This window comes from Urocitellus parryii, chromosome 5 (genome assembly GCF_045843805.1).
Source record: "Urocitellus parryii isolate mUroPar1 chromosome 5, mUroPar1.hap1, whole genome shotgun sequence".
Lineage (NCBI taxonomy): Eukaryota > Metazoa > Chordata > Mammalia > Rodentia > Sciuridae > Urocitellus > Urocitellus parryii.
In genome coordinates, this window is record NC_135535.1 from 30,005,051 (window position 1) to 30,031,153 (window position 26,103).

The following is a 26,103-nucleotide window of genomic DNA, read 5'->3' on the forward strand; positions in this document are numbered from 1 at the left end:
ATCCCCAGCCCTAAAGATCACTTTTGTTGCTGTGGAGATCAGAAGACTGAAGGGCCACTTATGGTAAAAGGAGTCGAGACCTGATAATGGACTGTGATGTGGGGAATTGGAAGGAAAAGAAGAAACAAACAGAACTCCTCCTAAGTTTCTGAATTGAGAAACCCATTCACTGAGAAAGAGAATACTGAAGGAGCAGAGGGGTAGGAAGATTAGGACTGATTGGCTAGTTCAGTGTTGGAAGCACCTGCAGGATACCTGAGAGGAGATGCCCAGGGGTCAGTTGTACTCATGGCTAGAGATCCCAAGAAAGAAGTCTTTGCACATAAACAGTAAATGACCCAACAACCTATTAGCATGTTTCATGGTACATTTGTTCTTTTTATATCATTTTCATTTGCTTTTTTGTCCTTTAGCTGTTGTAGTAATTAATCCTGTTAACTATATTCAACAGATGGTTTCTCTTCTAATACTGACCAACACTTAAAAAAAAAAAAATCACTTTGTTGATTACCTTGAATTTCACCTTCCATAAGTAAACACCAAATTCTGTTAAAGCAGACTTTGAGACTGCCAATTTTTTTAATGCATATATGAAAATTTTAGGTCTGAGTACAATCCAAACTCCCTCATTATGCCTATATGTTTGTGAGATTCACAAGATTTAATAGTTGGCTGGTTGTAGTTCTAGCCCTAGAATTCAGGACTCTGCTTACTGGGCCATCTTATTTTACTACCTTTGACTGTTTCTCTTCCTATTGAAAACCTGTTGGCTTCAGAGTTCTTCATGCTCATGATTTGTTTCTTATGAGACATGGAACAGTAACTGCCTTGTTTCATCTTAGAATCCTGAAGCCTGGAAATATGTTTTCATAGAAAATTTATATTAATGATAATAAATTTCCGAAGCAGAATTGGGACTGTAGCTCAGTGTTAAGAGCTCTAGTCTATGCACATAGGCAATATTTTATATGCTGTTTCAGGAACTTCATAGACTCCAAGTTAAAGAACTTGTGTTATATAATTTGGGATACTCTCAAGGACATGTGAACCAGTTTTTCTAGAAAAAAAGTACAAGATTGTCCTAATTTCTTGAAGGATTAGTTCAGTTGACTTCACAGGTGCCTTTCAGACAGTCCCTGTCTGCTGATCCATTAGTCACCATTGACTAATATCCATGTCGGTGACACACACTCAGGAAGTTTTAAAGGCGTCTGGGTGGTACTGAATTGGATAGTCAGAAATCTGCTAATTCTTAATAGAAATTTTATATCTTAACATTCTTGAAATTAGCAGCTCTATGAGAGGCCTGGTTTTTGTTGTTGCTGTTTTTTATGCTAATCTATTTTTGATGTCTCTGATTAAAAATAAAAGGGAAGAGGAGATAGAAACCACCATTTTTACTTTCAACCCCTCCAAAGGTTAAGAAACAGATGCAGGAATTGTAGTATATAGAGAAGGGCAAAGGCCTTAACCCTGACACCCGCTGTGGGTGTATTATGTTGAACATGGAAACTCACTCCCTCTGGTACGGGTTTCTCTCAGCCTCCACCTCCACTCATCTCATTCTCATCTGTCTCTGGGTTGGATCAAACCCAGGGATGCTTTACCATTGAGCCACATCCCCAGCCCTTTTTTATTTTTTATTTTGAGACGGGGTTTTGCTAAGTTGCTGAAGCTGGCTTTGAACTCATTATCCTCCTACCTCAGCCTCACAAACTGCTGGGATTACAAGGGTGCACCACCATGCCTGGCCCCCACTTATCTCTTTAGTGTGTGGAAATTACTCCCAGACTTTGAACCCTTCTGCTCAGAATGATTTTTTAGCTAATCAAGATCACCTGCTTTTCCTTATTCACAAGTTTCTTTAAAATTCTGTTTCTTCAGAGAGGCTTCTGTTGACAAATTACAACTTTTTTTTTTTTTTTGGTATTTTTGGTTTTTTTGTGGGTTTTGTTTGTTTGTTTGTTTGCTTGTTTTTAAACTGGGGATTGATCCTAGATCTGAACCACATTCCCAAGTTCTTTTTATTTTTCATTTTGAGATAGGGTCTTGTTAAGTTGCTTAGGCCCTCGATAAGTTGCTGAGGCTGGGTTTGAACTTGTGATCCTCCTGCCTCAGCCTCCTAAGTTGCTGAGATTACAGGCATGCGCCACCATGCCTGGCTTGGTACATTTCTTGTATCACTATCTAAATTATATCTTTTATATGTCCTTCTACCTCCCTAGAATGAAAGCTTCATGTGAGCAGGGAGCTTATTAATCTTATTCACAACTATATTTCTGTTATCCAGGGTCCTGCCGGTGCTGGCTACTGGCAGGTGCATAGTAAATCTTTGAATGACTCAGTGAATGAATATCTCCCCTCTAAAACTCCTCAAGGACAGGAACCATGCTTGTTCTCCTTACAGCTTGTGGCAGCACACATGCACTTTTATTAAAGTATGGTTTGGGCCCTCTTAAGCTCACTGCCTTACCATATCCATCTACTTTAGAACAATCTATGGTTTCCACAGAAGCCACCTAGAACTTTCAGTGTTCTAGATAATTTGGGCAGTAGAAAACACTTTTTTTTTTTGTTTTTTTGTCAGAGACTTTAGCAAATTAGTTCTGAAGTTGGGCTATGGAAACAGCCTGGTTCAAACCTGGTTCAAACTCTCCTTACTGACCACATGACTGGCAGTTCCCTAAACTTTATGTGCCAAGTTTATTCAAATGTAAATCAAGGCAAGCAATAGCACCTTGTTTTATAGGATTATTTTGAAAAGTAAATTAGTTGCTATAGGTAAAATATTAAGAGCCATTCTAGAACATGTGCTCAATAAATGTGAGTAGGATAATAATGTGATGATAGAGGTAGGATTTTCTCTGAAATTTCTATACTTTGTTATTATATAATCATTCCATTTTATTAGACATTTTTCTTTATTGTTTTCTCAAAATGGCATCATTTAGAAATATTTTTATGATTCAGCTATTCACATTGTCATTTTTTAAAAAGAAGAGACAATTTGATTCCTGCATTAGTTATTTATAGTTATTATACTAAGTTTATTTTCATGTGGCTACTGAGTAGATTTTTCTTCCCCAGTTTCTGTAAGTTTCCTCTAGTTAGTGCATTTCTATAATACTATTCTCTATATTTCTTTTATTTTTATTTTCTTATACATTTTCTGGAGAAAAAGATTAATAAAATACTATCAGTTATAAAATAAGATGGATTTTATACAGCATGGAAGATTAACTTACAAGACTATTTTCATGACTTTTGAAAGATTATTTCACATAGAACTTAATTATATTTATTTTTTTTTAATCCTTCTTCTTACATGGTGAATCATAAATGCCAGATTCAAAGTTTCTCTCAGGAAGAATTATTTTTAGGTCAACCTTAAGAGTGGGATGGGGGTGTTGGTGCGAGAAGAAACTTCCAATTATGTTCCACACCCTTAATTAATGACTTACAATAATCTGGACTCTGGGTGTAGAAGGAAACTATAAAGGAAATTGAAACGTGATAAGCCTATGGCTTAAATCTGTTTTTTGTTTTTTGGTATTGCTGAATGTTAAAAGTAAACATACCTATTCATAGTTTCCTAATAGTCAAAAATTTCTTTCATTTTCTGTTTGGCCCTCTTTAAAAAAAAAAAAAAAAAGGATCTGAGAAAAACAGACAGCTGAAAAGCAGTAAGCAGTAGAGGAGGTGTCTGAGATCTTCCTTGTGTTTGCTAATAGAGCCTGTGGGGATAGGTTTGTCCATGGACGAGCTTCTCTCCTGTCTACACGAGCTGTCCTACTTTCAGTCCACTGGAGCTCTCTGGCCTCCCCACATCCTGGAAGTTATAGGCTTGAGGAGTTAGTTTCTTTTTTGGTTGATGTCACTTAATTTAATTCTCACCAATCCCTTTCTTACAAAAAGCTTTGCTGAAGATTGGTAGGATGAGTAGAAAAGGCTCTCTTGAGTCATATGGATAATATTGAAAAATGACAGAAAAAGAAGAAAGAAATACAGTACTTTAAAAATACAAGGTAGTTGGCTTGGAAGCTGTGCAGAGTTGAATAAAAAACTAAATACCATAAAACTAAATTATTTGAATAAAAGAATAAAAAGAAAATTCGTTAGTCTACATAGCATATTTTGACCTTTCAGGGTTTGTTAATATTGTTCATCATATGATATTTGGTTAGAAAGATGCTGGTTGCAAAATATGACTTGGCCCATGGTGTGGTAAAAGTAGCCTGGTGTGCCATATGTACAGCGTGACTTGCATATGCTGTGGCAGTGTAGGGTGGTAACTGTTGGGAGCTTTTTACAAACAGAATCTTATTTCCTCTGCTTTCTAGATTTTCACCTGATGGAAGATTAATTGTATCATGCAGTGAGGATAAAACTATTAAAATATGGGATACCACAAATAAGCAGTGTGTTAATAACCTCTCAGATTCTGTAGGGTAAGTCTCATCCTTTGTACATGTTTGTATGGATCAGTTTGCTAAGGAGACATGTCATTGTAGCATTTTTAAAAAGAAATGAGGATAGGGAAGGGAAGTATAGAAGCTCATTAGATTAGACAAAGGAGAATAAAGGGAAGGGAGGAGTAATAGGAATAGGAAAGATAATAGAATTAATTGGACATAACGTTTCTATACTCATATGAATACACAACCAGTGAAACTCCACATTATGTTCAGCCACAAGAATGGGATCAAAATTGTAATGGGTTGCACCCCATCATGTACGTATAATATGTCAAAATATGCCCTACTTCATGTATATCTAAAAACAACAAATAAAAAAAAGAAATCAAAATATTGGTCCATCTTAATCTTTCCTCTTAGATTTGCAAATTTTGTGGACTTTAATCCTAATGGTACATGCATAGCTTCAGCAGGTTCTGATCATAGTGTAAGGATCTGGGATATCAGAGTGAACAAGTTACTCCAGCATTATCAAGGTAAGTCAGCTAACAAAAGCATGCAGGTTCTGAATGCTGCACTGGGAAGCACCCATTCCCCTCTTTGGTGTAGTTTGGCTCTCTACATGGGCGTCAGGGGCTGCCTTTGAATTGGCCATAAACTGTGTAGTAGCTCCCATCAATAGTAGAAGCAAGAGGGAAGAGGGAGGTAAAGGGATTTTAAAAAATAATATTAGGGCTATTTAAAAAGAAGAAGTTACTGTGGGGTTTTCAAACTCTAGTTAGCTACTTTGTGTGAGAAGTCAGGTATAGAAACTGACATTGAATTCTGAATCTCAAAAGAGTTATATGAGTCCAACTAGATATCATAACTGGTAGAAAGCAATTTCCTATTGTGCCTATGTATTGAAACTAAAAGAGAAGTGAGTGAGTTTTCTTGGCTTATATTAGAATTATATAAATCCACAATGTTATTGCACCTGAGTATAATAATAGCTATTGCTTACTCATTGTTCACTATGTAGCAGACACTGTGCTAAGTCCTCAGTATTCCTAATAGGTATCATATTTCCTCCATTTTAAAGATAAGGAAATTGAGTCTTAAAGACAGTAACTTTCTTAAATAATTGCTATAACTGTCTTAGGTCTTTCTGCTGACAAAGTGCAAGGAAGAACCAAGTTTTGATCACTGCATTGTACTGCCTCCTATTGGAAGGATGGTATCTAGAAATGAATTCTCAGACTCAGTGGCAGGATTTTGCCTTTCACATATATCTCTACACTCTGTACCCTTAATCCCAAACCCCTAATTGGTTATTAAATTTAATCTGAGGCTAGGTTATATACCTTATATGAGCTGTTTGCAATTAATTCTTAATTATATAGGTGATATAGCCAAAGACTTTACAGTTATGTGGTCAATAAGATTATCTTTATAACTCACTTCTCTTTTAGTTTCAATACATAGGCACGGTAGGAAATCGTTTTCTACCAGTTATGATATCTAGTTGGACTCATATAACTCTTTTGAGATTCAGAATTCAATGTCAATTTCTATACCTGACTTCTCACACAAAGTTATTCTGTCTCAACTGGAAGCTTAATGTTGGGTATGGTCAAAATATTTATCTTAGGTATAAAAAATGTTGGTGTTATGGGAAAATGGCCTGTAATTGATTCTTGTTTTCAAACTAAAATTGATATAAGGTAAAAAGGTCCTTCTTTTGCCTTGTAACATACATATAATTATGTATGTTATAGTCCATATGTATAATTATTATAAGTAAAAATAAATTGTATTGAAATGCAACTATGAAGTTATTAAAGATCATATGACATAATAAAAAATAATTGTTAACTGAATTTTTGCTTTGATTTTCTACAAATTAGTTCACAGCTGTGGAGTTAATAGTATATCATTCCATCCTTCGGGTAACTATCTGATCACTGCCTCTTCAGATGGTACACTTAAGATTCTGGATCTCTTAGAAGGAAGACTCATATATACACTTCAAGGACATACGGTATTATTAAGATTTTTGCTTTTTAAATAATATGTATTTTAAAATCTTGATCCATTTTATTATATGCCTTTATTGTTTTTCTAGGTTGTAGCATACTTTGCCATTATCACCAAACCAAAAAAAAAAAAAAATTTATTTCCAAGACTATGTTTTTTTGCTCTAGAAATAACTCTTAGAAACACCATTTATTGTAATTCTTGTCAAAATCAATATCTTTCAATGACCATTAAGTAAATGGCACTGTCCTCATCAGAATGTAGCACAGTGTGATTAGTTAAATGGTGGTTAGTTAAATGGTGGTGGGTAAGTTTATTTATTACTTCTGATCTTTCTATCATGTGGAGCCTTTTTCACTAGCTTTAATAGCCTCCCTTGCTTCCTCTGATTGGTGAGTTTAGCAGGAGAACCCTGGTAAGGTAGCCCAGCATTTTCACTCTCCAGCCTTAGTAGTGAGCCTGACTTCACTGTTTTTCTGTGATACTTCTTAGGAGAGAGTTGTCCTTATCCAGTGTTGCCTGTGACTCAGTCAAACCTGGCTCATTGTGGGCATCAGTTCTAGAAAGCCTTGCATAAAAGCCACATTCTCTTTCTATAAGCTTTTGTTAGGTTTTTTTTTTTCTTTCCTTTTTAAAAAGGTAATATTTTTCCTCCCATGTGCCTCATTTATTTCTTATTTCTCAATGTGCTTAGAACCAAGTAGGGAAGAGGAATTAAGGATTTTTAGAAGTATATAAAGTATTCCTCCTTTATAGGTAAATATTCAGACTTCTCTGATTTTTTAATAACATTCTCTCTCTCTTTTTTTTTTTTATTATACTAGATACTTCCTTTTAACCAAGTATAGGCTGTTTAGGTAAAAAAAAATAGAGTGAACTTTATGGGGTTCTTTCCACCATTGTATTTCCTGCCTTGCTTTGCTTTATCGTTTGTTCTGTTAAGGGGAAGCATAAGTAGACTAACCAGCTCAGATATATGCATACATATAAACTTAAGCTGAATAAACACAACCCATAAAAGTGGACAAGGACTTAAATATTCATGAAAGAAGTACAAAATAACTAAAAAGATAAACTATTTAAGAGAAAAACACTATACATGAAGATGGAATTTTTCATAATCTGAAGATGAGGATGTTGATGAAGCTTTAATATTCTTAAGTCTGGATTGGTCTATTGAAAAATACCAGATGTTTTTTCCCCAAACTTGTCTTATATAGGTTAAAGGCATATTAAAATGAACAGAACATATTAATATTTGAGAGGAGAAAATAATCCCTCTTATCTTGACTGAAGACTGACCTGGAGGCCATGCATCTGACGGCTATGCTGAATGCGGTGCTGAATGCATCCCTCACTTGTGAATCCCTTATTCCTCACCTAGGTGGTGGCAGTAACTGCCACACTGGCTTCCAGTCATTCACTCTTGCTCCAGTTCTTCATTATCACAGTTGTGCTATTGATTTTCAGAGTCACATCTCTCCTATCTATGCCCTGCTTTTAGTAGCTCACAACTGCCTACTTCAGAAGGGAGAACTCATTTCCCATTGTGTTCAGGAAATGACCTTTGTTTATGTAGGCTCCTTCCCATCCCCTACAGATTTATCATTCAATTTCTGCTAAGTACTCAGTTAGTTGACTACAGAATATAAAGGCAGAAGATCTTAGCAGAAATTCTGATTAACTTACACATGTACAAACTTGTCTTTAAAGGAGATTATTTTTTTTATTAATTGTTAGCATTCCTTTTTTGTTTAGTATTATTTAATTGGGTTTTAATTGAGTTGGTTCTTTGTCTTTCCTCTGTAAGTATTAGTTGCTAGAAACTAGATATGTTCTGTCAGACTTACTGCATAAGTACTCTATATAAATTGTGATGAAAAATTGGTACTCACAGTCTTCTTTGCCATCAGGAAGCATTACCAGTGTTTCTTTTGTCTCCCTTTATGTCTCAGGGACCTGTATTTACTGTTTCATTTTCCAGAAGTGGAGAGCAATTTACATCAGGAGGTGCAGACACACAGGTTTGTACATCTTTCCGATCTCTCTTTGATGGGATAGAGTAATTTGATTTGAATAAAGCAATCTTTGACCTCTGTTGGGATTTTTATGGCCAGCTAGTTTGTGTATGTTAAGATGATTAGCCATGGGTTTATATTTCAATTTAGTGACAGGAAGTCTGCTATCTCATAGCTGAAACAGTTCCAATTATAATAGTTTTTGGAATTCAGCAGTTATTTTCTTTTGCTGATTTCACACTTAATTATGCATGTAACTGACACGGAATGTGTAGTTTTATGGTATAGTGCTTTTGCTTGGATTATTTCCAAATTTTTTTTTTTTTTTAAAGAGAGAGAGAGGAGAGAGGGGAGAGAGAGAGAGAATTTTTAATATTTATTTTTTAGTTCTCGGCGGACACAACATCTTTGTTGGTATGTGGTGCTGAGGATCGAACCCGGGCCGCACGCATGCCAGGCGAGTGCGCTACCGCTTGAGCCACATCCCCAGGCCCCCAAAATCTTTTTCTATATATCTTGTTTTTGTGGAAAACAAATGTTAAGCTTCTTGAGGGTGATAAGTATTAATCATTTATGAAGCTTATTTGCATTTATTTGAAATGGCCAAAATTATTTATAGTCAGATTTATTAAATAAAGTAGATGACCTAATCAAAAGCATGGTTTGGACTTTTGGGAAAACAAGAGAATTTTAAGTTAATATAATATTATCTTATTATGAATTTTAAGGCAGACATGAAAGCAACTTGAAATACTAAATTTCTCTCCCCACTATGTCTAAAAAAGTATGGAGAAACAGTAACACTGCTGAAATATACATGCATGTGTATGTGTGTATGGAGATAGATATATATCCTTTTTGACTAATTTGAGGGACAATTCTGTATATTTGGCTTCTTATAAATAAGTCATTTATGTTGTTTATACATTGCAAACAAATAACTACCAACATTATTGACTTTTTTATAGGTCTTATTGTGGAGGACTAACTTTGATGAATTGCATTGTAAAGATATTAATAAAAGAAATCTCAAAAGACTGCATTTTGATTCACCACCACACCTGCTTGATATTTACCCAAGAACACCACATACTCATGAAAGAAAATTAGAGACTGTTGAAGTGAGTATTTTGTGCATATTTGTCCTACAGTTTGGAGGTTTTACTCAAGTAGGTGTTTGAAATTATATTTAGTTATATAAAACCTAGTCCTGCCCTAAAATAGCACCACTTTGAGAAAGTCTATTGTTTTCACTAATAAAACTATATGCATGTGGTAGTGTATAATAATGTGAAAGCCTTTTTTATTCACTTCTTGAAGGCCTTGAAATAAAGCTAAAAATTGTGTGACAATAATATAAGAAATGAAATCTAAGGCCTCAGGTGACTGAGTGGTCTGGCTGGCCTCATATTCAAGACATTTTTAGGGAGGTCATCATATGAAGTATGTCAAGGGACTGGGAATAAAGGGTACAAATTTTCATTACAGTTGTTGAAATAGGTATCTTAAAACCCTTCTGTAGTTAAAAAAAAAAAAAAGAAAAGAAAGAAAGAAAGAAGGAAAGAAAGAAAAGAAAATCTTATGACCAGAAAAAGAAGAGAGTTAAGCATAAGCCTAATAACTAAAACCATTTTATTACTTGCCTTCATATATTTTTGGATATGTAATTATTTAACTCTAGTTTTGTGTTGTTTGTTTTGTTTTTCTCAGTACTGGGGGTTGAAATCAGGGCCTTGCACATGCTAGGCAAACACTCTACCTGCCACTGAACTTCACCTGATCCCTTTACCTTAGTTTTGTTTATGTGTTCCCTTAGGTCATATAGATTTACATATGCTCTCATCAAAGAGAAATTCTTCGCTGGATATTTAGCTGGTGTTAGCCTGCTGATTGCCATTTTGTATAATTCTTCTTAATCTCTTTTCTTTTCCAAGAGCTAGTATCAGAAATCACTATTGCCTGTTTATCTTTTTATCTGATTCTTTTTCTTTTTTTAAACCATTTAAGAGATTTTCTTTGCATTTAGAGTGGGTATTTTGAGTTCTGAAACTTGTTCCTGAGTGGCAATACACAGTAGCCTGTCACTATTTCAGGCTTTGTTCTCAGCTCTGTGGTCTTCCACATCAATTTCTTCTCCCTCCTCCTCTTCTTCCTCTTCCTCTTTCTCCTCTTCCTCTCTTCCTCCTCCTCCTCCTTCTCTTCCTCCTCCTTCTCCCTTTTATCCTCCTCCTCCTTCTCCTCCTTCTTCTTCCCTCCTCCTTCTCCTCCTCTTCTACTTCTTCCTCTTTCTTTCTTCCTCCTCTTCTTCCTCCTCCTCATCCTTCTTCTCTTTCTCCTTCTCTTCCTCCTCCTCCTTCCCTCTTCCCCCTCCTTCTCCTCTTCTTTTTATTTTTAATATTTTTAAATTGTAGATGGATATAATAACTTTATTTTATTCATCTATTTTTATGAGGTACTGAGGATCAAACCCAGTGCCTCACTTGTGCTATGTAGGCACTCTACCACTGAGCCACAACCCCAGTCTCATCAATTACTTTCTTAAATTTTGATTTCCTTAGTCTTGATCCTCTCTGTTACCTCAGGCATTTCTGTTGGCCTCAGTTGTACAAGTGTATATATGTTTTTTTCTTTCATAATTTTTTAAACTATTTTTTAAATTTTGTTTAATCCATTTATATCTTTGGATTTCTGTCATAATTTTTCCTTGATTGTATTGATTTTCAATTATTTGCTATAATTTTCTTCCTCTTTTTTTTCTGACAGTCTTTCTGTTCTTCTAAAGAATTAGCCATTGTGCTTCATTACTTCTTCTTTTTTTTAAAGAGAGAGACAGAGACAGAATTTTTAAATATTTATTTATTTATTTTTAGTTTTTGGTGGACACAATATCTTTATTTTATTTTTTATGTGGTGCTGAGGATCAAACCCAGCACCCTGCGTATGCCAGGCAAGCGTGCTACCGCTTGAGCCACATCCCCAGCCCTTCATTACTTCTTTATGCTACTTCTTATATCATTTTTTCTTCTGTTTTTTGAAAGAAAGAATATAATTTGCTTATTGTTCATCTCATTTTTTATTCAATGTCTTCAGCTGTAGGTATGTTTATTGATCCCTGCAATTACATATGTTTATATAAAATAAAGGTGAGCTATATTTTAATTTAACTTGAGTTTCCTTATGTTACTAAGGCTGATTGTATTGACTTTTGATATCTTAGCATTTCTGTGGCTTGGCTGGGCATGATCAGGAAAGAGATACCCTATTCCCCTATCATCTACTTAGCCACCTCACCAGAGTAGTGAGGCCAGGCCTAGATCTCCTCACTCCTATTCAGTATTTTCATGACACAGTGCTATCTCAACATAGAGATGCAAGCCATTTTCTCTGTGATTTACTGGCAGCCCATGTCCACTTAAGAAAGCTAGACTTTCTTTAAAATGTCAGTAAGTTGTCTGAGTAGCTCTGACCTGACTGTACAGCCAGAAAGCTGAAAAATCCACCTGGGTTGTTTAGTATTTCGAGGTCAGGATGACCCAGGCCACGCAAAGCCTCTCTCAACTGTATTTTTCAAATGTAAACTTAAAAATTCTATTAAAAACTGACTTTTCATTCTGGAATTAGAGTTCACTTGTACTACAGAAAGAGCATTGTGATTGAGGGGTTTTGTTATTGTTCTTTTTGTTTTACCTTAAGGAAGTCAACCTTATATATACAGTTTAAATTATCTTCACACTCTCATTACTGCTTGAATTTAAGTATATGGCTTAGTTTTGTAAATCCTATGATATGACTTGCCAAGGAAATAGTAAGAGTCTGCATATGAACATCTAATTGTTCAGGGTTTTTTGTTTGTGTTTGTGTTTTTGATAAAAATTTCATAATAAAGCAGAGGATAATAATTATATAATTATATATATATATTATATAATTATAATATTATGATAAAATTATTAATTGCTAATTTTTTTTCTTTTACTTTGTGGTTTTCTATCTATTATTTATTTTCCTTTTCGCTGTGTGTGTGCGGATAGGGGGTTGGGGGAATGGTACTGGGGATTGAACCCAGGGCAGTCTGCCCTGAGCCCATCCAAAGCCTTTTTAAAATTTTATTTTATTTTATTTTTGAAATAGGGTCTCAAGCCTTCTGAGTAGCTAAGATTACAGGCATGCACTACTGCCCAACTCAAATTGTTTTTTTAAACACTTTACTTCAAATTAAGGCATATGGAAATCTCCAGAGCCAAAAATCTATTTAATTTAAAACTTTCACTTAGAATGAAAGAGTATGAATCAGGATAGAAACTGTGCAGTGTCAATTTATGATTAATAAACTATAGTGCTTGTAGAAGGTCAAGGTTTTTACTATGAGGTGCTTCCTCTTTTCATGTGATTTAATTTTTTTAAATTTTATTTTTTAGTTGCAGTTGGACACGACATCTTTATTTCACTTATTTATTTTTATGTGGTGCTGAGGATCGAACCCAGGGTCTGATTTAATTTTTTTGAGCAATTCCAATTTCAAATGGTTAGACCAAATTGTATTTTCATTGGTAAACATCTTACTATTTACACTAGGTGGCAGTAGATAGAAGAGAATAAAATGTCTGAAAGCAATCTCTGGACAACTGAACTAAGACTGAAAAGAAAATAAGTCACCCCCAGGTTACTTGTCTTTGCCTTCGATGCAGACTCAGTTTACAGCTGGAGGCTTGGTTGCTTTCTGCTTTATGGAACAGCCAGAAAGAAGCAGAGTGCCGGCTGGCTGGACAGTAGTCCCTCATGCTCATCCTACACAGATTTTTCCCTCCTTTACTGTAACAAGGCAATTACTGGACACATGCAACTCCATGCCTAGCACCGTTTGGCTGGATAATTATAAAATGTTCTGTTTCTGAAACGACATGTATACCCATCAAGACTGATAAGTGTCTTAAAAATCATTCTAGTCTTCTAACTGCCAGCTCAGCCTTCCTTGCAGCAGTGTTGGACTACCACAGTAGTGTCTCCACTGCTACACCAACTTATTCTTTATATTCTACACATCCCTCCCAGATTAACCTTTCTAAAGTATACTTTAGATATCAACTTTTTCTGCTTTGCCAAATCCCTTCACCCTTTATAATTTGACCCTTGCCAACCTCTCTAATTGTCTCTTTTTTCTACCCCGTGCAAAAAGTACTGTCAGCTTTCTGCCACTGTGCTGAGAAATGCTCTTTAACTCATCTCTCTGGTTTTGTCTTCTAAGCCTTTTTAAGGCCGCATTCAGCCGCATTTCCTCCATCGGAAGCAGCTCTCACTGTCTAAGCACTTGGGCAACAGATTCTTCTGGGAGGTTCTTTAGTGCCTTCCTGTTAGGACCATTCATTTGACATAAAGTTCTGCATCTGTCTTTTCCTTTGTTTATTTCTTTGTATTAATGTTGTTTGAATTTTTGTTTGTTTTTGGTCTGTTTGGATTTTGAAATAACTTTCCTCAAAGGTAGTCATCATTGTAGGTAATCATTCCCTTGTTTTTCTTTGTGTTTTTTTCTATATATGTTTAAAATATGTTATTCACCTATAAATGTTTTTGGACTTCATATCGATGAAAGCATATTGAATATTTATTTCTGTAACTTGCCTTTTCATTTAATATTAAGATTTTTAGATTTATATATATGAATTCTGAATTTATATTTTCAGATGTTGTACAGAGTTTTTTTCATTCATTTTTTGCTGTGTAGTCTTGCAGTTAGTTTGCCACAATAGTAATCCCCATAATCTATTTTACTATTAACAGACATTTGAGGTATTTCTAGTTTTTTGGGTTTAAGACATTTAAACAATATTAAAAACAAAGTTGATATCATTGAATTTTCTAGTTTTTGTAATCTGATAGGTGTTAACTGGTATTTTCCTTTAATTTTATTTTTCTTTAATTTTCTCATTACTAATATTTCTGAGCATCTCTTCATATGCTGATTAACTGTTACATTTTTACTTCGATATTTTTTCTTAGGGTATAGCCATTTTTCACATTGATTTGTTTGTAGATTTGTGTATTTTGGATATTTATCCTTTTTCCATTTTAGGCATCATAATATCTCCTCCTTTATTATCTGATTGTTAACTTTGTGGTGTCCATTGTTAAGCAGAAATCCTGATTTTTTATATAACCACATCCATTTTTTTCTTTATGGTTTTGCTTTTTCAGTTTTTAAGATGATTTTCTCAGCCTGTCTTTACAAAAATATTTTTTTACTTGTTTTATAGCTTTAGCATAACAATTAGTTTTCTGATTTATTCACTGCCTGCCTTTATAGTAGTATTACTTAGGGATTCATACAGTGACCTGTTTTTCTCAAGTATAAATCCTCTGTCCTCTCTTATATTCCCAATTGTCTCTCACTAAATTTATTTCCCATATATATTTCTAAACTCTTTATAGCATAGCTTTGTATTTATTTGACTCTTCTTTAATGTCAATATAAGTTTTATTCATTTTTCCCCCATAAGGTCTTATATTTTTGAATATTTATTCTGATATATTTTAAAATGTTTATGTTATCATAAATGGTGTCTTTTTAAATGTCATGTTTTCTAATTGTATGCTTGAATGCAGAAATGCAGCTGATCTTTGTATCATGATTTGGGGACTAGTGGTTTTGTAAAATTCTCTTACTAGTTTCAATGATTTAGCAATAGATTCTTTTGGGATTTCTTCCTAGGTAGTAATTTTATATATCAGTGAAAATTTATTTAATCTTTTAAAATTCTTATATCTTAATATTTTATTTCATTTCTTATCATAATGAACAGACTAGGATTTTTTCTGCATCTTTTTGAGGTGGGTCATTTTATTTTACTTTTAATATTCCCTTATAGGTGAATTACATTGATTTCTAATGTAAAAATTACCTTGTGTTCCTGAGATAAATTCAACTTTTTAATAGTCTTTTTTTAATGGATAGATTTGGTAGACTACTATTTTACAAACGTTGTATGTATCCAGTTTCTGTACAAATAGCATCCAGTTTCTTGTGGTATCAAAAAAATTCATATTAACTTTTTTATGTATATGCACAGATTAATCCAAAGCTTGAGGTAATCGATTTGCAGATTTCTACTCCCCCTGTTGTGGACGTCCTTTCTTTTGATTCTACCACAGTAAGTTTTTTGTTTATTTGTCTGTTTGTTTTACAGTTAAGTGGAATTTAATCATTTGACACAATCTGTATCCTTAAAAAGTATATAAGGGAGAGGATAAAATGTGGGCTAAGTAGCCTAACATTTTAACCTAGAACAGTTTTGTACAAAAAGTCACATGTACAATGTATCTCAACAGCCACAAGGGGGAGAAGTGCCAATTTTCAGAATAGCTTTTACCTCAAAGGCCTTGTGCTCTGTCTAGTTGGTTACCTATTAAGGAACCATGCAGTTACTTATTACTGCATAGTAACAGGTACCTGCATAGTTACCTATTAAGGTGACATTTCACTTGCTGTGGCAGAACATATCCCCCACTTTGTTTCCAGATGTGCTAAACTTACTTCTAGACTTTTCCTTAGAAGCTATAGGAATAGCAGTCATTTTGTTTTATTAATCTCTCGTTGTATTATCCAGAAACTAAATATATCTAATTCTTGGAACTTATTCATTTTGTCCAAAGGCTCCAAAGATTGAAAGTTTGAGCCTTTCAATTTAGAAGTCAGCTTAATCTTTTTGAGGCAAATTATTGCCACAGTCAATCCTGCTAGTTAGTACAAAACTGGTGTTAAGAACAAATGGGAAAAGCAGCATGGCCTTTGGTGACACTGCTGTTATGATGTCAATGTTGTTAAATATTTGGGATAAATTTTCAGTGTGTGGCCAAAAGAGGAAACAAGACTAAACAAGTAAACAAACAGAAATTCCTGACACTATAGCATGGCAAACTCTCCAGTAGATCTCAAGAATGGTCATTTCTGTAGAGGAATTCTTTGGATTACCAATCCATTTTATAGACTCTATCTTATACCAGAAAACATTCTAATCATTCAAGGGTCTTCTAAGTACTCTTTCAGCTTTGCAGGTCCTCAGGACCCGAGGAATGCAGATGTTCTTGATAGGCAGTGTGCTAGGGAGGTGGGCAAAACTGCCACCCGGAAATAAACAGTGCCAAAGTCAACTAGTCTACATCTTAGTACCCTAACTCAGGGAATGTGGTATATGTGAGACTTTGAGAAGACTAGTTTGAATAACAAGCACATGACAAGTTTAGAAGTTCTCTTATAAAACAGAGTGTGATTATCCACAGAAGGGATAATATTACCGTACATATGTGAATTTCACTGAAAGACACATAAATTGACAAGTGAGATTAATTTTTTAAATGTTTGCCTTCCCATTAATGTACTAGAAGTAATTCTTGATCTGTAGTGTTCTGTATCCATTGACTGTTTTTCTTTTGCTTCTGAAAAACAAATCAGACATATCTATAAAAGAATTTTTTTTTTCTGCTTTCACATGGAGCACAATTGTACTAAATATTTTTGGCATAAACTTGGTATGTGATTTAATTTAAAAATCCAGAGAAATATTGGAAACCAAAAAAACAAACAACAATAAAAACAGTGTCTATAGATAGTTTTTGTTGTTGTGATTACTATTTCTTTTGAGGGTTTGTTTGGTTTTTGTAGACTGGAAAATTTTCCTTAGAAGTTCATTTCATTAAGATAGGACATAAAAAGGTAATCTTTAGCTGGACCTGGAGGCACACACCTGTGATCCCCAGCTACTCAGGAGGCCGAGGCAGGAGGATTACAAAATCAAGGCCAGACTGGGTGACTTAGCAAGATCCTGTCTCAAAATAAAAGATAAAATGAGTAGGAATGTAGCTGGGTGGCAGAGTATGTCTAGAAAATACAGGGTCCTGGGTTCAATCCCAGGACACCCCCCCACACACACACACACACAAATTATACTGGGGCATTTAGCATTAGCATTGATTTGACTTCATGGAATATCCCAGGCTCCTTCTTTATTCTCTCCCAAAATGGATGAAAATGAAGTAGTTTTGTTTTTTTATTTTTTGTTTATTTTTTATGCTGCTGGGGATTAAGCACACAGCTACAATCCTGGCCCAAGAGAAGTTGTGGCGGTTCTTTTTTAACTTACTGTAAATTATTTGGAAATACTCTAGGACTATTGCAATTTGTTAGCTTTGGGTAAATTGTTTTCTAAGTTTTGATGTATTAATTTTAATAGTTTGTCATACAAATGAGCAAAATGAAGTTGATAATCTTACTCTTCCTTTGATTGTCAAAGCACCAGACTGTTCTTAAAGAGCTGACACAGTGTTCTTATCTCTATCCCGGCAGCTGTGCAGAGTGTGAATGTAATGTATATACTTTTCTTTAGAATTAGGAATAGTATTTCAGGTCCAATTGATTATTTATAATACATTGGAGTCCTACATTATAGAATGAAAAATTCAATGATCTACAATGCATTGTTATTCCATTATCAAAATAAAAACGTACTGCATGAAGACATTACCTGAGATGCTAAGGAAAGTGTTAAGATGGTTGCCTGAACTCAAGAAGCATGCAACCTAGCCAGGTAGAAATAATCATGTAGGAAATAAGTCACTTTCAAGACACTTGGTGCCAACAGTACATGATTGTCAGAGAATGATTGCTGTGGGAGTATTCAGAAGAGGTCATTATTGGACTAGAGGAAATGGGAGGACTTTTATAGAAGAAAATTGTGGTAAGTCCCTGACCTGACTCATTCATTAAAAGTAGATGCCTCCAAAGAAAATGAAAATATGTACCATGGTCATAAAGGTGTGTCAGTCCAGTTTGGGGTCTTTATGTTGCTACCTCAACAAATGGCAGATGTGGTAAAACCCAGGAAGGATACCCATTCATGTACATCTACACTTATCAATAAATATTTATTAAGTAACAGTTCTGTTCTTTAAAGAAAGGAACAAAACAAAGATACCTGCCCTAGAGTTCTAGTCAGGAAAGAAGCAGTTTACTAATCAAAAAATAAATAAACAAACAAACTTTATAAATATAGTGGACCAGAAAAACATAAAGGTAAAAAACGTACTAAAGGCAGATGGGAAGAGGACTGCAGTTTCAGAAGCATGGGCAGGCCAGGATGTATATGACAGGTGACATTTAAGTAAAGAACTACAGGCATGAAGAGAGTGAGTAGAGTGGGTATCTGGGAACAGCACTCCAGGTGAGCGGGAACAATGATAGAAGGCCAGACCTAGAGTGATACAGGAGCTACCAGAGGGTTTTCTGTAGAAGAGAAACATATTTGACTTATACCTTAACAGGTTCACTATGGCTGCTGTGTGAGAACAGGAGGCTGCAGGTGGTGATGGAGGGATAGGTGACTCATGAAGAAGTTAATAGAATAATCAGACAAGAAGCCAAAGCAGCTTGACCCAGAGTGGTTGCAGAGAGGAGGTGGTGATAAAGGATCTGATTCGGGATATATTTTGAAGGCAGAGCCAAGAGGATTTCCTGACAGATTGGTTGTCGGTTGTGGGATTCCCTATCTCCTTTCCGCAAGGACAGCAAGGTGTAGCCCTAAGTAATCTCAGGGTAGCTGAGAATATCTCCTGGCTCTGCTTCGTTTTGGCAAAGAGGCTGCTGGGAGAGAAAGAATCGTGGTTTTCCTGTCCTCAGTTGTAGGATCAGGAAAAGCAATCAACTAAGTCGGTGCAAGAGACATTCTGCCTTTTCCGTGACTTCGGGATATACACCCCTTCCTAAATGACATTTAGATTTACATTTTTCAGCAAAATTTCTATTTTGGAAAGATTTTGGCAGTGGCCTATTTTTTAGGGAGAAAAGGTCATTCACTTTCATGGAGATCATTGTGTGGTATATGCTGCCTGAAAAATATTAATGTATCGACAAACTGTATGGACACACAAAGAGCAGACTTGCAGATACAGAGAGAATCCGTCCATGGATGTTGTGGCAACAGTGCATCCTGGTTACCAGACAACATTGCGTAACTAGTTCAGTTATTTCAGTTCCTAACTGCTTATGTAAGCAAAGATTTGGAAATACTTACTTGAAAGAACACAGTGTATGCAAACTTAAATGTCTCAAAACTAAAATTTATAACTTTAAAAGTATAAAATGGCATATGATATGCAATTTATCGTCCCTAGATTTCCCCTTTATTTTTCTAGGAAAGTTCATAAAAATCATGCTATACAAACCTCCTGAATTCTATACTTTTCCATATGCTAACTTTCCTGAATTTACATAGAGACATTTAAATTTGAGGTAGATAAGATTCTTTTTAAAGTTTTTAAACATTGTAACAGCTTATAAGGCTACACTGATTTATAAATTTAGTGCACAATGAATTCTAAAACTAAGTATGTTTGTAACTCTGTGGCCACTTAGTAAGCTTTGGGAAACAGGCATTTTTATGGTATCTTCAAGCATTGGGTCAGTGGTCCTGTACTATCTTTCTCCTGCCCCTGTTACTGTGTGGGTTAGGCATTTGTAAGATCCAGGCCTTTGGACTCACTAGTTGGTGCCTCCCTCAATTTATCCTCTTTCACTAAGGGAATGTTAGTTTTATAACTTCAAATGATAGTAAATATGCCATTAATTTTTTATGCATTAGTTCAAAAAGTTAAATGTTATGTACTAAGATACTTGACGGGATAAAGGAATTCTTAGAAGATTTAAGAAATAGTCTAAAAATATGGCCTTTTGAAATTAAAAGATATGAAGTAATTGTCAAAGGCATTTAAAAATTAGAATATACATGACATTAACAGAAGTAAGTAAGGAAAAATACATTTCATAGCTCTCCTGCCATTTGGAAATAGAAAACACATTTAATATTTCCTCAGGTACAATCTTTAAAATAGATGAAATAAAATATTAGGGATGGGTTAGATCCTTGCTTTTGAAGCACATATATTATAAAAACTACCAACAGTTGTGAATGCAAGGCTGACCTTTAAAAAAAAAAACATGCTTGAAATTTCAACAATAACAACTAAAATTGTCAAATTCATTAAAGGAACATGGCACCTTTTTTCAAAGAGATGTGTGTAGCTGAGGCTAGCTGTAAAATTTATAAAGTTAGTGATACCGAAACAGAAATAAGCAATGGATCAGAGGCTTTCTTTTTTTTCCTCCAAATTAAATGTGCTCTTTAATAAAAGTGATGACAATAACTAAGTCCTAAATGTTTAATTAAGATTCACTGAAACATTTACTAATTTGAGTTTCTTTCCCTTTAAGTTTCAGAGTCACAGGGAAAGAAAACTTATGAATTTACCAAAAATTTTATATGAATTCAATTTTTAAAAATTATCTAGTTAACAAATACTTTATGTAGTGGGACTGGTCCTCATTCCTGCTGACAAAAATGATTTAGAACTTAAGCTTCTCTATATGAAAGGTGTTTTTTTTAAAAAAAAAGAAAAGAAAAGAAAGAAACTATCCAAAAGGATTTTATAAACCTGTTATTTGGAAGTCCAACAGAATAAATACTTTTTTCAATTTCCTTTAGAAAATTAGCACACATCTGAGAACTGGAGGTGTTGAAGTTTCGGGTAGTATTTCTGCCTTCCAACTTCCTGAGACACCCTATATTTCTAAACTGTAACTCTTGACTGCCTCAGCAATAGTGAGGGTTCCAGGCCTGGGAATCTAAGCCACATCCCGGGTTCCCACAGCTGAGACTGAGGCATGCTGAAAATGCCCGACAGCTCTCAGCCCACACATCCAGCAACAACTGGTTCCTTCCTCTTCCTGTGGAAGAGCAACATCCTCTGAGATGAGAAGAAATGCAACCTGAGGAATGCAAGAACAGCAGTGAGCTTTTCACACAGGAAATTATGAGGGTGGCACTCTGGAAAGTGCTGTCTCCCGGACCATCAGCGCAAGAGCTTCCTGCTGACCCAGAGCACAGTTCACTAGGGAGTCAAATGCCATTTGTGGGCTGTTGGAGTTTCAGGAAAAGGTGTGAACTTAGCTTTCAGCTCTTGTGTTCTTTGCCCGGCTGGTTTTTAATTGTTTGGTACTGTGTAGATGGTGAAGCGGATTGGCTGCTCCTTTTTCATTTGGCCACTTGAGAGTAAATTAAATTATCTGGTAGAAATACTCCGCAATTCTACTAAACAAACTTTCAGTCAGTTCTTTGTGCTTTATGAAGTCAAGTTATGTAAAATATATTAGGGCTTCAGAGAAATTAAAACTTTATCATCTTGGTTAATTGGCTCTTAAGGCCCAGTGCTGGTCCTTGCCTCAGCCCTTCTGTCTTTTTCAATTTCCTTTCTTTTGCTTTCTAAGACAGTCAGACATCAGTAGAAGCCATCATACTATGAAAACATCATACATTCTCAAACACAAATAAAACTATGTTAAAATTTTAACAAAATTTAGGTTGACTCAAAGTGACTTTTACATTTAATGAATGTTTTAAAATAACTTAATTTCCTATTTTTTCCTAATTCCAACAGTATTTTGATTTTCATTCACTTAAGATGATGTGACCACTAGAAAACTCAGGTTTTATAATCATATGTACTCTTTTTTTTTTTTTTTTTAAAGAGAGAGTGAGAGAGGAGAGAGAGAGAGAGAGAGAGAGAGAGAGAATTTTTAATATTTATTTTTTAGTTCTCGGCGGACACAACATCTTTGTTGGTATGTGGTGCTGAGGATCGAACCCGGGGTCGCACGCATGCAAGGCGAGCGCGCTACCGCTTGAGCCACATCCCCAGCCCATATGTACTCTTTTTTATTAGAGCTTTATACATAGCAGTTGGGAATCATATGCTTTTCTGAACCACTATAGAATTTTGGTGTAGGTTTCAGTGTTTATGATGACAAAATTCTTTTGCTTTTTATGTATTTCTTTGGAGTATTTTGCTAGAGCACATAAGAGTTCCTTGTTTGTTTTAAATTGAAGAGGAGATGAAGAAGGAATGCCAGGCATTTCCTTTTCCTTTTCAGAATGTCTTTTTAATGAACATTCCTCTTTCCTCCTTGTGAACAAACCATTTCAGTTCAGCAAGGGCCCTCCAACCTTTTTGTTTAGTTTCCTGGCCCCAGGGAGGTACTTGTTTCATGCATTTACTATCTCTTCTCCCTGTTTTTACAAACTTCTAAGCTTATTACTTATTAGTAAGTAATAGTAACAGATGGAATAGTGTATACCTCATTCTTTGTTTAAAGACAACTAAATGCATTGGAAATTGACTCTGGACTAATGGAAAAAATGTTTTGCAGGATATTATCCAAATAAGTGGCAAAAAAGTTAATATAGATGGAAGAGTAGTATCATATTAAATTTCCTTATTTTCATAATCATACCATGATTATGTAAGGGAATGGTCTGGTCCTGAGCACATACCCACTGTAGTATATGAGGTTAATGGGCATGGTGTCTGCAACTTCTCAAAAGATTCAGGAAAAAAAAAATTACCTAGATAGGCAATTATTTCAAAATCAAAAATTAAAGAAAACAAAAACTGTATTTCCCTATGTCACAGGTAAAAATACCCCATACATATGAATATATATACCATCATATGAAAAAAAAAGTATATAACAATTTTCTAAAGAGAAAGTGTGTTTAATCATTCAGTGGAATTCCTCTACTACCCGGGCATTGGAATTTGTCCAAATTCATCTAGCCAATAAGTAACAGTGCTGGGTTTTGAACTCTATTTGTTTTTGGAATATGTGCTTTTAACTACTGTGTGTTATGTTTCTGAGGAAGTAACTTCCTTAATTCTACAAAGAATAAATGCTAATTTTAAAAATGAGAACACATACACATATCCTCTTACAAAATGAAAAAAAAAAAAAAGTATTGTCAGGAGACAACCATTATTAACTTTTGAAATGTAGTCTTCCAGGAAGAGGTGGGGGTTATTAGAGTCTAGAAACTAGGACAAGAGGCCTTGTCCTCTGGTCCCACAAACTCAGACTCTATGGAACTGAAACCAAATGTACAAGGGGCAGCAGCCAGGTAATGCTGGAATATCCAGGGTGTTAAGAGCTGCTGCAGGAAGGGGCTGAGGGAAACAGCAATCAGACAGGGAGAAGCAAATCTCCCCTCTCTTCTCTGGCCTCTGGTCTCCATCTCATACCTCCCATTGGCAGATTCTGATAGGAAACCAAATGACAGGAGAAGTCTCTGTGACACAGAACAGAGACTGGTAGAGTAAATTTGGAGTCAAGAGACATATTCTGTATTACAGGTAGGCATTTTTTTAAAAAGCTTTATAAGGCAAACTCCACTTTAGAATGAGCAAATAAATATTGATTCCTACTAGTACCACATGAAATTTTCTATTTCCTACACTTTTAAATATACTAGGCATTGTATTTAATTTTTATTATTAAATGTACTTTAAAAGTTTCAAAAGCTTAGTAAGAAATAGTATCAAGTGAATCCCATTTTTTTTAGTTACTTGGCAATTTTAACTTTTCTCATTTTCCTATTGCATTGTGCATTTAAAGATTTGATCTTCAAGTCATTTTAATTCAAAGCATTAACCGTTGGCCATATTCTACAAATATGTTTTTCTTGTTTGTCATTTCTATTTGAATTTTGTTTCTGAACATTGATAGATTTATCTGCATTAACTATTTGAAAACAATATATTTTGTTTCTATGCAAAGAAAGTCCCTTCCTAAATCCCAAACATACCTTAGGTATTCTTTTTAAGAATTTACTTTTAACAATAAAATCTTTTTTTTAAGAGAGAGAGAGAGAGAATTTTTTAATATTTATTTTTTAGTTTTTGGTGGATACAACATCTTTATTTTATTTTTATGTGGTGCTGAGGATCGAACCCAGCGCCCCGCACATGCCAGGCGAGCGTGCTACCGCTTGAGCCACATCCCCAGCCCACAATAAAATCTTAAATTCCAATGTGAATTACCTTCATTATACATTATATACTATTGGAGACTGTCTGCCATCTTATTATTCTGTTTGTCCTTGATCCATTCTTAGACATTGTTAATTGTTGTAGCTTTAGAATATTTCTTTAAAATATGCAGTTTTGCCTTCAATTTTAAAATATTTTTGCCCTTTATTTATCTATGTGAACTTGAGAAATATTCCATTCTCAAAAAACATTCCATTGAAATATTGATTGGCTTGTCATTAGACTTATAAAATAATTTAAGGATAACTGCCCAGTTTACCATCTTGAGTTGCTCATCCAGGAATGTAGCATATAGATCAGTCTTTTTAAGTTTTACTGCATCAGATTTAGGAACATTCTCATCACATACCTGTGGTTCCCATAGAAATAGCCACCATTTTTCATATTCTACTTAGCATTTTACCTCCTCACTTGAACATGCACGCAGATTCTCTCACTCTATAATTTAGCCTTCAAGAGGTTGGGCACCCTTTCCAGAAGTGAGGAAGTAAGGAAGGCAAGCAAGGCCTGGATCTGACTAGCATCAAGGTTAACTGACGGTCCCCACCAAACAGGTAAAGACACCCAGTCTGCATACATGCCTTGCCACTTGCCCTTGTCATTTGCCCTGGTCAATGTGGTTTAACCCAAGTAAATATTTCTTCACTATAGTACAGTGGCTAAAGAGGCATGCACAGTACAGGAGAAAAAGAAAGAAAGAAGGAGTGCTAAGGACTTCTAGTGAGGAGACAAGTGGGGAAACCAGCCCCAAAGTCATCGCTAGTAAGTTATTTGTCTTGAGGCTTGAGATTTTACATTTTGCCTACTCCCATTTGCCAAGTAGGTAAGCCCTAGACATGCACTGTACTTTAGTGGGCACAGATCTTTAGCATAGTGTTAAAATTCTCATTAAAAAAAAAAAAAAAAAAAAAACAACTGTGTATAAGATATTGTCTCTTATTGATATTCCGCAAGATGTGCCATTTGGCATGTTTCTTACAGGTACTCAAGCCAGATACATGGATATAGCTTCCTGATATGAATAATTATTTAATTGATCACATCTTTAATCTATATCATAATGATAAAATGACTTTACCTATGTTGGCAGGCTTATTTGTTACTCTTCTAGTAGTTCCCCTGGCTTCCCACCCCTGTCCATCACTAATTTTATTTTATTTATTTTTTTATTAGTTGCGCATGAAAATACAATGGTCTTGACATATCATACATTTTGAATCAAATGGGGTATAATTTCTCATTTTTCCAAATGTACAGGTTGCAGAATCGCATTGGTCATACAGACACGTATATACATACAGCAATACTAGTGTCTGTTTTATTCTGCTGCCCTTCCTATCCCTCCTTCCTTTCCCCTCCCCTCCCATCACTTTTCTCTACCCAATCTAATGTGACACATTTATTTTTTCCCCTCACAACATCATACATGTATTTTATATAACAATGAGGGTCTCTTTCCATCATCCATGCAATTCCCCTTCTCCCTCCCATTCCCTCCCACCTCTCTTCCCTATTTAGTGGTAATCTTCTTCTCATGCTCTTCCTCCCTACCCCATTTTGAGTCTTCTCCTTATATCAGAGAAGACATTCGGCGTTTCATTTTTGTTTGTTCAGTTTTTAGAAGAGGAAATTCTATGTGGCAGGAACGTGTGTGTATTTAAGTTTTATTTGGTGGTGTTATTGCTGTAAGTTCTGGTGGGTGCAGGTATATTTCCTGTATGGAGTAGATGAAA

General features: G+C 35.0%; 1 protein-coding gene across 1 annotated transcript in view; it reads left to right on the top strand.

Moving 5' to 3' along the window:
* Poc1b (POC1 centriolar protein B) overlaps window positions 1-26,103 on the top strand; it is an 82,355-nt gene that overhangs the window by 37,316 nt on the left and 18,936 nt on the right. Inside the window, exons 5-10 of the mRNA XM_026397263.2 lie at window positions 4,341-4,448; window positions 4,836-4,951; window positions 6,302-6,435; window positions 8,387-8,455; window positions 9,418-9,570; window positions 15,514-15,594. Of these exons, the coding sequence (XP_026253048.2) occupies window positions 4,341-4,448; window positions 4,836-4,951; window positions 6,302-6,435; window positions 8,387-8,455; window positions 9,418-9,570; window positions 15,514-15,594 (661 nt within the window). The remainder of the gene's footprint in view (window positions 1-4,340; window positions 4,449-4,835; window positions 4,952-6,301; window positions 6,436-8,386; window positions 8,456-9,417; window positions 9,571-15,513; window positions 15,595-26,103) is intronic.